At 39.4% G+C, this 13117-nt stretch overlaps 1 protein-coding gene across 1 annotated transcript in view; it reads right to left on the minus strand.

Moving 5' to 3' along the window:
* Positions 1-2747: 2747 nt before the first annotated feature.
* LOC114443070 (signal-regulatory protein beta-2-like) overlaps positions 2748-13117 on the minus strand; it is a 62899-nt gene continuing 52529 nt past the window's right edge. The window contains exon 6 of the mRNA XM_028416975.1: positions 2748-2864. Within this exon, the coding sequence (XP_028272776.1) occupies positions 2748-2864 (117 nt within the window). The remainder of the gene's footprint in view (positions 2865-13117) is intronic.

Below are 13117 nucleotides of genomic sequence, written 5' to 3' on the forward strand. Positions count from 1 at the left end.
TAAAACTAGACTAAAAGTTAAAAAATGTTGATGACTAAAACGTGACTAAAATCAAATGAGATTTTAGTCACAAGACTAAAATAAAAACGAAATCATAAATTGCTGCCAAAATTAACACTGGCCGCCACTAGACTCTAGAGCAGTGGAGATGCGTTCTCTGGAGTGATGAATCACGCTTTTCTATGTGGCAATCTGATGGACAAGTCTGGGTTTGGAGTTTGCCATGGGAATGATAAATTTTGGACTGCATTGTGCCGACTGTGAAATTTGGTGGAGGAGGAATTATGGTGTGGGGTTGTTTTTCAGGAGTTGGGCTTTACCCCTTAGTTCCAGTGAAAGGAACTTTGAATGCTTCAGGATACCAAAGCATTTTGGACAATTCCATGCTCCCAACCTTGTGGGAACAGTTTGAAGCAGGTCCCTTCCTTTTCCAACACGACTGTGCACCAGTGCACAAAGCAAGGTCCATAAAGACATGCATGCCAGAGTCTGGTGTGGATGAATTTGACTGGCCTGCACAGAGTCCTGACCTGAACCCGATAGAACACCTTTGGGATGAATTGGTGCGGAGACTGAAAGCCAGGCCTTCTCGACCAACATCAGTGTGTGACCTCCCCAATGCGCTTCTGGAAGAATGGTCAAAAATTCCTATAAACACACTCCTCAACCTTGTGGACAGCCTTCCCAGAAGAGTTGAAGCTGTAATAGCTGCAAAAGATGAAGCGACATCATATTGAACCCTATGGGTTAGGAATGGGATGGCACTTAAGTTCATATGTGACTCAAGGCAGGTGAGCGAATACTTTTGGTAATATAGTGTATATGTGCATCTGTGTGACGGAGGACACACACATGACCCTGAGGCTGATTCTGTAAAGGTAAGTGAATGATGGTTTTAGTGTTTGTAAAAATCTGATTAAACCAATCAAACAAAACAGAAGCACCACAATGAGCAACATGAAGACATGCTGTGTGCTTCAGCTTCACTACAACAGTGACAGCAACAACACAGTAACGTGTCAAACTTTACAGAACGTCAGCAGCAAATAACCACAACAACACTGGTTCAGTTCCACCAGAGGACCTGTGCTGCATGTCACACCTCCTCTATAACTCTGCCATGATTCTTATCTGTCTCTGCACTGCTCATTCTTCTGCCAAAAAACTGACACTTTCTGTCATCTCTCCCTTTTATCTGTATGAAAGATGCATATATGGATCAGTAAGTCTGTAACACTGTGAGAGTGAGGAGGGAGGATGTGACCACAATCACCTTCCCTCTCCCTCTCTCTCTCACACACACAGATACAAGACTGGACATAAGACATAAAAATTGGTTTCTTACATTGTTCCTTCAGATGTTTCTTTGTTCTTTGTTCCTGAAACACAGAAATACAAAAAACACTAAGCAAGTCCCCACAAACAAACTCTTGGAAATGACTATGACCTGGATGAATGAGAGCAAGTGACTTTCAAAGGTGTGAAGAACTTAGGGGTCTTTTCTTCCTGTGTTGGTCTCTGCTTTAAACTCAGGACACTGCTCTCACTCTGCTGTTTGAGTGTGAAAAACACTAAATTACTGATTATGATGAATATTACAAGATGACTGCTGTGGTCTGCTTCACCATGATGTGTATCTTAAGTTGTTAGGGGATCTACAGCACATATTTAATCTCAAGAATTAAAGACAGTAACATCTGTTTTATCTCAAAATATATTATTTTCAGGATTGTGAAGCAAAGGAAATGAAATATGCAGCAGAGGATTTCTTCAATGGGAGAATAAAAAGAAGGAAGAAGAGAGAGTCTCCAGAAGAGTGTGTGTGCTCTGTTGTCATGTATCAGCATCAGTAGGACGCCTCTCTGTAGACAGAGGCCCTGCTAGTTCCAACTCAGTCAGTGTGTTAACATGTAACATTTAAATTTCATCTTGAAAACCATGATTACAGTGGATGTAAGTGGAAAGTGGATGAGCTCTGTCATGTTTGAGCTCAGAATAAAATCACTTTTATTTATTTTAGATGGACATTTAATTGTTGCATAAAAAGCAAGAATTTCTGCCTCTAACAATGGATCGTGTATTTTGGCGCTCCTACAGGGGGCGCTGTTCTGTCTGGCACTGAAATATGATGAAAAAAGAACGAATAAAATGTCACATGGTGCCTGACTCTGACTAACTCCTAACTAACAGGAAAATGGTGAAAGACCACCTGACCAAAACACACAGCAAAACACTGGAGACAAAGTCTAATATTTGTGAAGGCCCGAAGGCCTGCTAACTAACACAGAGTGTGTTATTTTGTAATGTTTGCTTTCACTGTTAAATGTCTCACATCATCTTGTATTGATGCAACAAAATGGGAATTTTCTATAAAGTGCATCTATATTAAATTTTAGAGAAAACTGAACACACACACACACACACAAAGACTGTCATAGAAATGTGTATCTTTCTTAGGATGTCACTCACTGGTGTAATAATACATAATTAAGGTAATAAAGTATTTTATAGCTTTATTAGACAAAAGAGATAAAATTGTAAAAGAAAACCTAAAACATGTTCATAGTAATCACCTTCTTTTCTGGACCTATAAGTTGCACAGAACACAAACTTAAACATAAAATGTTTTGTTATGCAGAAATAATTTTTAAAACTGCAATTCTTCCAAATCATTGGATACGTCATAAACACGTAAAATAAAGTAAATCAAAGTAAGGAGAAATGAATTAGTTTGATAAATTGATCATCTATAGCTGCCTGACTCTGCTGTAGACGGTCTCCTCCCCTGCTGGTGGTGTGTTCTTTCCTCTTCCTTTCTTCTTGGTGAAGGTCGGCACAGAATAAACCAGCGACTCTTCATTTCTCTGAGGAAGATGACAGATGTTTGTCAAATCTGGAGAGAAAATATGAACTTTTCTATAGTTTCTATTTCTACAGTGTACCTGCTGACTCTGCTGCTCAGCACAGGCTGTTACAGCGTCTGTTCACAAAGAAACAGAGACATTCATTATAAAAGATGCTGCAGCTTAATTTACACTATAAAAAAACATAAAACCTGTGAATTTAACTGTCAGGTGTATAAATAAAACTTGTATTACCGTTGCAGCAGTCACAACTTTTCCTCCTGATGGTCTGAATAAGGAAAGTTACAACAATCAGACTTGCAGCCAAAGCAGCACACAACACAAAGAGAGCTGTGTTGGCCTTCTGCAGATCCCACATGTTGAGTTCTGAAAAACACAAGAACCCTGTGAGGACAATCTATTTCCTAGATCATCTAGATTGTATAATAAATGTTACCTTCAATGTCCAGTCTTGTCCCAGTTCCAAAAGTGATCTCTCCACATGCTGCCACAGCACAGTAGTAAGTCCCAGCATCTGAGGAGCTGACGTTCTTGGAGAAGCTGTAGAAACATCTGTGTGTGGATCGTGCTGTAGGACTACTCTCACATTTATCACTGTTTCCATGAGCATAAAGTAAACTGGGACGAGATTCACCTGATCCAGCTCTGAACCAGAACACTCTGTGATCTGCAGGACATGTTTTACTCTGAGAGTCAAAGAGGACTGAACACTGCAGAGTCACAGAGTCTCCTGGACGGACCGGATCAGACGGAGGAACCTGAATGACTTTAGTGATGTCAGGTTCAGGTCCTGAGGAAACAAAACATGTTTTAGTCACTTTATTTAAAAGAGCGATTCAAATATTGACTGATAATAAATAAACAGATTCATCTTTACTCACCATTAATTATCAAAAATATTCCATTCATGAATGTTATTTGAAGCTTATCGTTATTCACTTTCATACAGTAGTACACACCAGTATCACTCGAATCAGCTTTTTTAATTATCAGAATAAAAGTTCCAGGTTCTTGTTTTGTTGTCATGTGAGAAGATTCTTTCTCAAAAGTAGAGTTAAAGGTAAATGTTCCTCCCAAGAATTCAGGCCAGCTTCCAGAAATGACTCTGATCCAGTACAAAGATGTTCCAGCCTCATATGTTGGACGAGAACATGTCAGAGTCACACTTTGTCCAACATCAACTGTCTTTGCCTCAAAATGAAGACCATCTATGCAGACAGAGCAAACACTCATTAACAAATCACTCTACAAGAAATATAAATCCATGTTAAACTACTGTAGGAACAAGATAATATTTCTGCAGTAAGTTTCTGTGATACTTACATGTACATACAGCTCTGAGCATCAGCACTAAACACAATATGATCAGCATTTTCTGATTGATCCACGAGCGACTGCATTAAATCGAAGCAAAGGATGATTTGTCTTAATATAACCACCTCAAGAGGGCGGGAACAATTTCACAGCGACCCGATTGGCCGACCGTCATGTTAGAGTTTCACAGCACCTCCACAGTGGAAATATTATCAACTATCTTTCCAACACATGAAACAACACCCAACAGCAGCAAGACTCTGCTTCATGTTTCATGTGAGTTCTCACACAGAGGAAACAAAGAAACAAACATATAAAATAAAACAAATAAATATATATTAACAGAACATTTCATTTAATAAAAGTACAAAACTAAAGAGTCTAAAGAAAAACTGAAAAAAACAGACAAAACATACAGGTAACTCCACAACAACAGTATGAACCAACTCACACACACACAAGACTGAAAAACATGAGGAACAGGACACAGGTGAAACGCATTAGGGAGGGACAGCCAATCAACAAGGAGGGAAACACAGGAGGAAGCAAAACACATAGGGCAACGAGACTTTCAAAATAGAACAGGAAGTATGACACAAACAAAACATCATCATGACGCTGTGGTTTTAAACTGTACACTGAGTGTAGACTGTATTCACATGTCATCACTTGAATACATTTACATGACTTGTAGTTGGTAGTTAGAGTTTAAATAAGTGTCACTGTGCAGGAGAAGCAGTAGTGGCCTTGTTGTCTTTTATCTTAAAATCTGCTCGGTATTAACCAGATAGTTTGTCACCCTGAAACCTTTGAAAATATTACCAGACAAACATGTTTGGAAAGAGGGGCAGTTAGCTCCACTCTGACCCACCCACTCTGCCTGTCAGTCACTCAGCAGGAAGAACTGAGCATGCACAGTCAGGGTGGGGACTATGGTCACACCTCCATCCTCTACACAGCCTCCCTCTCACAGTGTCACAGACCTACACACACAGAAGAGCAGCAGAAGAGAAAGGAGGGTTTGTAAAAATCTGATTAAACCAATCAAACAAAACAGAAGCACCACAATGAGCAACATGAAGACATGCTGTGTGCTTCAGCTTCACTACAACAGTGACAGCAACAACACAGTAAAGTGAAGGTTTCACTGATGAAGAGTTTAAACTGTCAGAGTGGAACATTGTGGTTTGTGGCCTTCATCAGGACCAACATGTTGTTGACCACAACCAAAACATGTAGATCTAAACATGGAGGTAATACAGAACGTCAGCAGCACAAAACCACAACAACACTGGCTCAGTTCTACCAGAGGACCTGTGCTGCATGTCACACTCCTCTATAACTCTGCCATGATTCTTATCTGTCTCTGCACTGCTCTGTGACCAAACAATACTAAACCTGAGACATTATTATGATTACAATACATAAAACCTACAAAAAGCCTTTACCTGTATCACTGAAGACACAAAGACTATTTAAATAACTAACGGGTGAAGTCAGCCTGTCATTGTGTTAAACTAAAATTAGCCTGCTGAGGCCTCTCACAGGTCTTCTCTCACTTCATATCCGGTTGACGCTCACAGTCACGTCTATTCTCAGTAAACAGCTTCAGCCTGGTTGGTCAAAGGCTGCACAAATACGCCACCACAACTTTGGTCTGTATGTGTAGCTGCTGAATGTGGTTTTACTTCTTGTTCTCAGGACAAACATACAAATGCACAAATCAATACAAAATGTTTCATAAAATACCACAAAAACAGAAAGAAGACACTTTTTCCTGGTCTGTCTGCAGCCACAATAGAAGGAAGACAAGGTCGACATATAAATATTACATTAGGACCTATATGTCCATGCAAAGGTAAAACAGCATGAATTGAAAGCAGACATTCATGAGCAGACTCATAAAAGCACAGGTGTGACTCATGTTGTCATTTGCTGCAAATACAGACGGTCATGTTAAAAGGTGAACTGGATTCATTTAAGAAAAAAGTCACCAAGATGTATTTAGAAAGCTGCACAGACTTCTGTCAGGAGAAACAGAAACCAATGCAAAGGAACCATATAAGACACAGAAGCACTATGTAACCAAAACAACCCAATAAAATCAGCCATCCTCTGCATTTCTCTGCTAACTATGACTGGTATTACATTACTTATATACACAGATCTCTGTCTGTTTCTTACAAACAGTCTACCATCCAGTTGTTTCATGCCTCTTGACTCTTTGTGGTTTTGTTCTCAGTTTTTTTCACCAACTGTCCTTCAAACCCACACTGCAGCTTGATACAACACAATATTTGTGCATTGCTGTGAGAAGTAAACCTGACACCTCTTTTTTTATCTCAGTGTCTCTCTCCCTCTCTCTCTCTTCCACTCAGCTGATCAGTCAGCTCCTCCTTCACCAATCAGTCTCCACCTCATTGTTCATGTAGCCAATCAGGTCTTAGACGGCCATTTTAAATCTTTCCTCTATCTGCTGTCATTTCAGAACGACTTTTAGATCCCTCCTCCACCCCAAAGCTCTATGACATCACAGTGGGTTGTAAACACCAAAGCACAATTCATCTTTGTATTCAACAAATAATAAACATGTCACTGTTTACTTATTTTAACTCTCACCTGATTGAAATATATTCACACAGATCTCCACCTTTAATAGTTCAATGCTGCTGAATCAGACTGATGTGGACAACATGACAATCTACAGCTTGGTTAAATTGGAATGACTGATGAAAGTAACTGATGTTAGCATGCTAACCAGCTAGTCATGGACTACACCCTGATGTAATACTCAACTCACCCTCATGAAGAAAAAACATTTACATCCTCCAGATGTGACACATGGTCACGCCCAAGTCTTTTGATTTGCTTTTGACATTGGTGGGATTCCAACAAATTTTAACCCTTCCTGCACCTAATGAGAATCTGTTTTTGAGGATTATAGGAGGGGATCAAATTGGTGGGGACACGTCACCTCCGTCCATGATTAAACTACACCCTTGGTCAAGCCATGCATTTAAAACAGGGTAACACATAACTAAACTGAAGCTTCCTCTGTGAAAATGTAGAAAAACATTTACATCACCCTCAGAGCTACTGGTTCCTCCTGATTGATGGGGAAAAGGTTGACTGACCCTGCTCAGTACAACAATGCAAGTGAGTTGTTCAAAAGAACATGCTGCCAAAAAAACTCAAATCAAACATCAAATGAAAAACCACCACATGTCTGCTGTTTCAGCCAATCAGAGCTGTTGTACTTGAGAAACCTTAGGCCACCTTGTGACTGAAGCCTCCATTTGGGTGGGAGGACGTCAGTGGTGCAGGACCACAATGATCAGACTGGCTGCTTTGATTCTTCTTAGTGCAGCATGTAAGTGTAATTCTTTAAAGAGAAAAATTCACTGTGTGAAAACATGGTGATAAATATCAGACAATACTTTGATATTGTTCTCTTGTGTTGTAACTCTGTTATTTGTCTCTTTCTGCAGCTCTGATTCAAACAGGAGACGCTTCTCATCAGATCTCTTTGACTGTGGCTGAACTCGGTCATGATGTTACTTTACATTGTAATGTCTCTGAAAAGGATGTTAGATACATTTACTGGTATAAACAGTCTCTTGGACAGATGCCCCAAACTGTTGCTGTGAGAGTTTCTGGACAAACAATAACTGAGGAACAATTCAGAAACTCACGGTTCACAGTAAGAGAAGAGGAGTCTCAGTTTTCTCTGTCTATCAGAAATGTCAGCAAAGAGGATGAAGCAGCGTACTTCTGTCAAACTGTAATAATTTTGTCAAGTGTGTCTGTAAATGGCACATTCGTGGCTGTGAATGGTATTACTGATTACAGTATTACTTATTTTTACATATTACTAACAAGTGTTGAACTAACTTGATCTGATGTCACAGATTCCAACCAGCAGAAGTCTGTGTTTGTGACACAGAGTCCAAAGACTGAGTCTGTGCAGCTGGGAGACACAGCGACTCTCCACTGTTCACTTCTCTCCAAAGAAACCCAATCCAATGTCCAATGTCCAGGTGAACACAGTGTGTACTGGTTCAGAACTGGATCAGGAGGATTTCATCCAAACATCATTTACACTCAGAGGAACAGCAGTGATGAAGACACGGGGAGAAGCTGTAACTACCGTCTGTCCAAAACTATAAGAGACTCTGCTGATACTGGGACATACTACTGTGCTGTGGTCACATGTGGACAGATCCTGCTTGGTGAAGGAACCACAGTGGAAACAAGTATGTATTTATGTCAGAAATTAATCTTCAGTCATTCAGGTTTAGATCAATAATTTATTGGTCGCTTGTTCTAAACTAAATTTACATTCTGTGAAACAAAACATTGAGGAAGAACTAATACACCCTTACTAATGAACTTGTATCTGGTATGTAAGGACTTTTTTCTGATACAGGATCAGGATTAGACCCTGTTGCCCTTGTACTGGGTGGACTGCTGGCTTGCTGTGTTACAGTGATTGTCCTCCTTATTCTCTACATAAAACAGAGGAATGTTTGTGGACATTGCAAAGGTAGGTTCAATATATATTCACAGACATCTACATCACACTGCTTTATTTATTCATTTTATGCATCGGATCTTTTGCTTTCTTAAATATATACTTTGGGTCACCATTGCTGCTCAGTTGGTCCAGTGAAGTGAACTTCTACACAAAGTATTGTTTAAGGTCCAACAATAATTTAAAATCCTGCAACAAATGCTGTTAATATGTATCTGTGATAATAAGATCAAACTGCTGTAAAATGTAACCTTATATGTACACACTGGAAGAGAGCTTTGTCTTTTGTTAAAAGGTGAAACGAGCACCTCCTGTGATCTCAGGCATGACAAGTCAACAGTGGATCAATCACATAATCAGGTAATTATGCCTCTTTATTGAGTCCTGCCAGTGGACAGAATATCAGAGAAATAGAATAACTGTAGCGTCACGAAAGATGGAAATATAATTAAAGCTGCAAGCAGCGATGATCGGGACCTTGTGGTCTGCTGGTTTAATTAGTCCCCTCTCCTCTCCTTTTCAGAGAAGTACAATATATACAAAAGATACTTCCTGCTCCCAGTGGATGGTGCTATTACTATGTAACAATGTTGGCCTATCAATCTGTTCATGGTTGGAGTCGCACCATTACTGTAAAGTTTGAGCCAGTTTGGATGCAATGTCTTAATGAGCAATGGAGATGGTTATAAAATACAACATGAGAAAAGCAAAAACTCAATCACAAAGCCTACTGCCACTAGGTGGCACTATGACAAAATCATCATATTACCATATCAATCAGTTCAGACTTGGATGGTCATCATTACTGCAACATTTCATTCAAAATATATTGGAGACACTTGAACAAATACAACACTTCATGTTTGGACAAAAGCTCTTGGTAACTTAATGTCTTCAGTTTCATTTCAGCTTTATTGGATTATTTCCAATAGGAGGAGCTTGTTAAAATGTGACATGTGCGAAACACAAAATATTCAATTTTTTTTTCAAAATAGCAGACTCCTTGTTGGTTTTAGAGGATACATCTAACAGATTTTTTTCCTTACATGATCAGATACATTTGTGTAAATAGGTCAAACAGGGACCAACATCACATTCTAGGGGGCACTGCTGAGTCATTTGGACTCACCCATTCATGACAACAGTAACATACTAAAGTCTTTAATAGTTGCTGAATTTTGGGGATAGATTGGTGAGTTCACACCACTGTGGGTGCTCGGGCCCTAACAATAACTGAAAGGGGAAATATTTTAGAAACTTGTGTGAAGCAACTATGAGTCCTTGTAAAAGCAGACCTCCTGATAAGTTTTTAATAACATACACCTGACAAAATATTATTTTCCAGGATGATGAAGAAGAGGAACTGAACTATGCTGCAGTGCATTTCTCCAACAGGGGGCCAAAAAGAGAAGAGAAACAGAAGCAGAGAGAGTCCCCAGAAGAGAGTCTGTACTCCGTTGTAAAATGCCAAAACTAGCAGCATCTCTTGAGGCAGTGATGCTAGCTGGAGCTTTGCAAACATGTATTAACATGTCTGAGGGAGGGCTGAGCAAATATTGTTCAATTGTTGTCATGGTAACACACATGATTAAATCAACAATTTGTTGGGTTTATTTACATAAACTCCAAGAATTTAAATTCAGATTGAAAAAGCAGTCACATTAGAAAATGAAATGTTTAAGACATTTAATGCCAACTCTGTATTTTTTACTCCTACCAGGCTTGTTTTATGTAATGAACATTTTGTAAATAAACTGTTGAAAGTTTTTTGTGACACTGAAGAGGTGTAACGTCCACCAGCCAAACAAAGGACACAGAATGTTGCAGCGTCTTGCTGACACTGAGGACTGAGCCTAACATTAAAATAACACACAGTGAAAAATTAAACGATATGAAAAGCCTGTAAGAACTCAACAAACAAGCTAAATGATCCAATACTGACTCACTAATCGAGTCCAAAAGCCTTGACTGCAGCGCAGATCTGCTCTCTCTCTTCTTTGATTGCACCACCGTCAGCTTTTATCATGTTGAAGAGGACAACAGAATAAATCCACACGTCTTCATCTTTCTAAGAAAAAAGATATCAAAATAATAAAACCTTAATATACTGTAGACATTTTCAAAATATCATTTTAGTGTCGAGATATGAGCACTTTACCTGTTTAAGGTTCAGACCACCTTTCTGCAGGTCAGTGGCAGCTGGATGATCAAATAGATTAAGAACAACTTTAAATTACTTTAAATTGAACCCAAACACTTTTTTTTCACAAAGCTTACATGAGGACAGCTGTCACAATCAGACTAATAATTAAAACATTAAATACTTAGAAAGACTTGTTTCTTATTTTCCAAAAATATGTTTGAAAAAAAAATATCAAGTTTTTGTAAAATACTGTGAGAAACTTTCATTACCGTTGCAGCAATCACAAGTTTTCTTCTTGATGGTACAAATAAGGAAAGTTACAACAATCAGACTTGCAGCCAAAGCAGCACACAACACAAAGAGAGCTGTGTTGGCCTTCTGCAGATCCCACATGCTGAGTTCTAAAAAACACAAGAACCCTGTGAGGACAATCTATTTCCTAGATCATCTAGATTGTATATTAAAATGTTACCTTCAATGTCCAGTCTTGTCCCAGTTCCAAAAGTGATCTCTCCACATGCTGCCACAGCACAGTAGTAAGCCCCAGCATCTGAGGAGGTGACGTTCTTGGAGAAGCTGTAGAAACATCTGTGTGTGGAGCGTGCTGCAGGACGACTCTCACATTTATCACTGTTTCCATGAGCATAAAGTAAACTGGGACGAGATTCACCTGATCCAGCTCTGAACCAGAACACTCTGTGATCTGCAGGACATGTTTTACTCTGAGAGTCAAAGAGGACTGAACACTGCAGAGTCACAGAGTCTCCTGGACGGACCGGATCAGACGGAGGAACCTGAATGTCTTCAGTGATGTCAGGTTCAGGTCCTGAGGAAACAAAACATGTTTTAGTCACTTTATTTAAAAGAGTGATTAAAGTATTGATTGATGATTAATAGATTCATCTTCACTCACCTTTAACTCTCAGAAATGATCCATTCACAAATGTCATCTGAAGCCGCTTTACTTTCATACAGTAGTACACACCGGTGTCAGTCAGCTCAGCTTTTTTAATTTTCAGAATAAAAGTTCCAGATTCTTGTTTTGTTGTTATGTGAGAAGACTCATTCCCAAGAACATAATCAAAGGTAAATGTTCCTCCTAAGAATTCAGGCCAGCTTCCAGAAATGACTCTGATCCAGTACAAAGCTGTTTCAGCCTCATATGTTGGACGAGAACATGTCAGAGTCACACTTTGTCCAACGTCAACAGTCTTTGCCTCAAAATGAAGACCATCTATGCAGACAGAGCAAACACTCATTAACAAATCACATCTACAAGAAATACAGAGAAATAAATCCATGTTAACCTACCATAGGAACAAGATAATGTTTCTGCAGTAGGTTTCTGTGATACTTACATGTACATACAGCTCTGAGCATCAGCACTAAACACAATATGATCAGCATTTTCTGATTGATCCACAAGTGACTGCATTAAATCAAAGCAAAGGATGATTTGTCTTAATATAACCACCTCAAGAGGGCGGGAACAATTTCAGAGCGACCTGATTGGCCGACCGTCATGTTAGAGTTTCACTGCACTACCACAGTGGAAATAATATCAACCATCTTTCTAACACATGAAACAACACCGACAGCAGCAAGACTCTGCTTCATGTTTCATGTGTGTTCTTTAACTCACACAGAGGAAATCAAAGAAACAAACTACAATAAAAATAAACAGAACATTTCTTTTAATAAAAGTTTGGACTAACTGATTACATATTTTGAGTAATAGAGGACAAGCTAACACACTGCATCAATATTGCTGTTGAGTATCAGATTTCAGGAGGGATCCAAATGCAGACACACACGGCGAAGAAGTCCAACTAAAAGTGAGCTTTCATTAAAGTTAGGGTAGGAGATTTCATTCTGATGCACTTTTTGTTTAATAAGTGTAACTTCTCTTTACAATCCGATTAGTTCGGCAGTTTCGCTTTAAAACAAAGAATATTAAACATCTGTGGAAGCTATAAAACGCTAAAAATATCAGCCAATCCTGCGAGGCACCCCTGCGTGGACAGTTGGCTGGTTGTCACTCTCTTCCGGCTCTGTGTGCACCAGAGAGGTACATGCATGATGGCCGAAGTCCCAGACCTCAGCTCGTCTTCAGGTAATGCGCGTCCATGTGACAGGGAGGCGTGGCTTCGGGGTGAGCTCCAAGAGAAAGGGGCGTGTGTTTACTTTCAAAATCTGGCTGACTCTCAATGAGATTTCTAAATCTCCTACCCTACCTTTAAGCTATGGAGAAAAATCTAATAAATA

The sequence above is a fragment of the Parambassis ranga genome, chromosome 10 (assembly GCF_900634625.1).
Source record: "Parambassis ranga chromosome 10, fParRan2.1, whole genome shotgun sequence".
Classification (NCBI taxonomy): domain Eukaryota; kingdom Metazoa; phylum Chordata; class Actinopteri; family Ambassidae; genus Parambassis; species Parambassis ranga.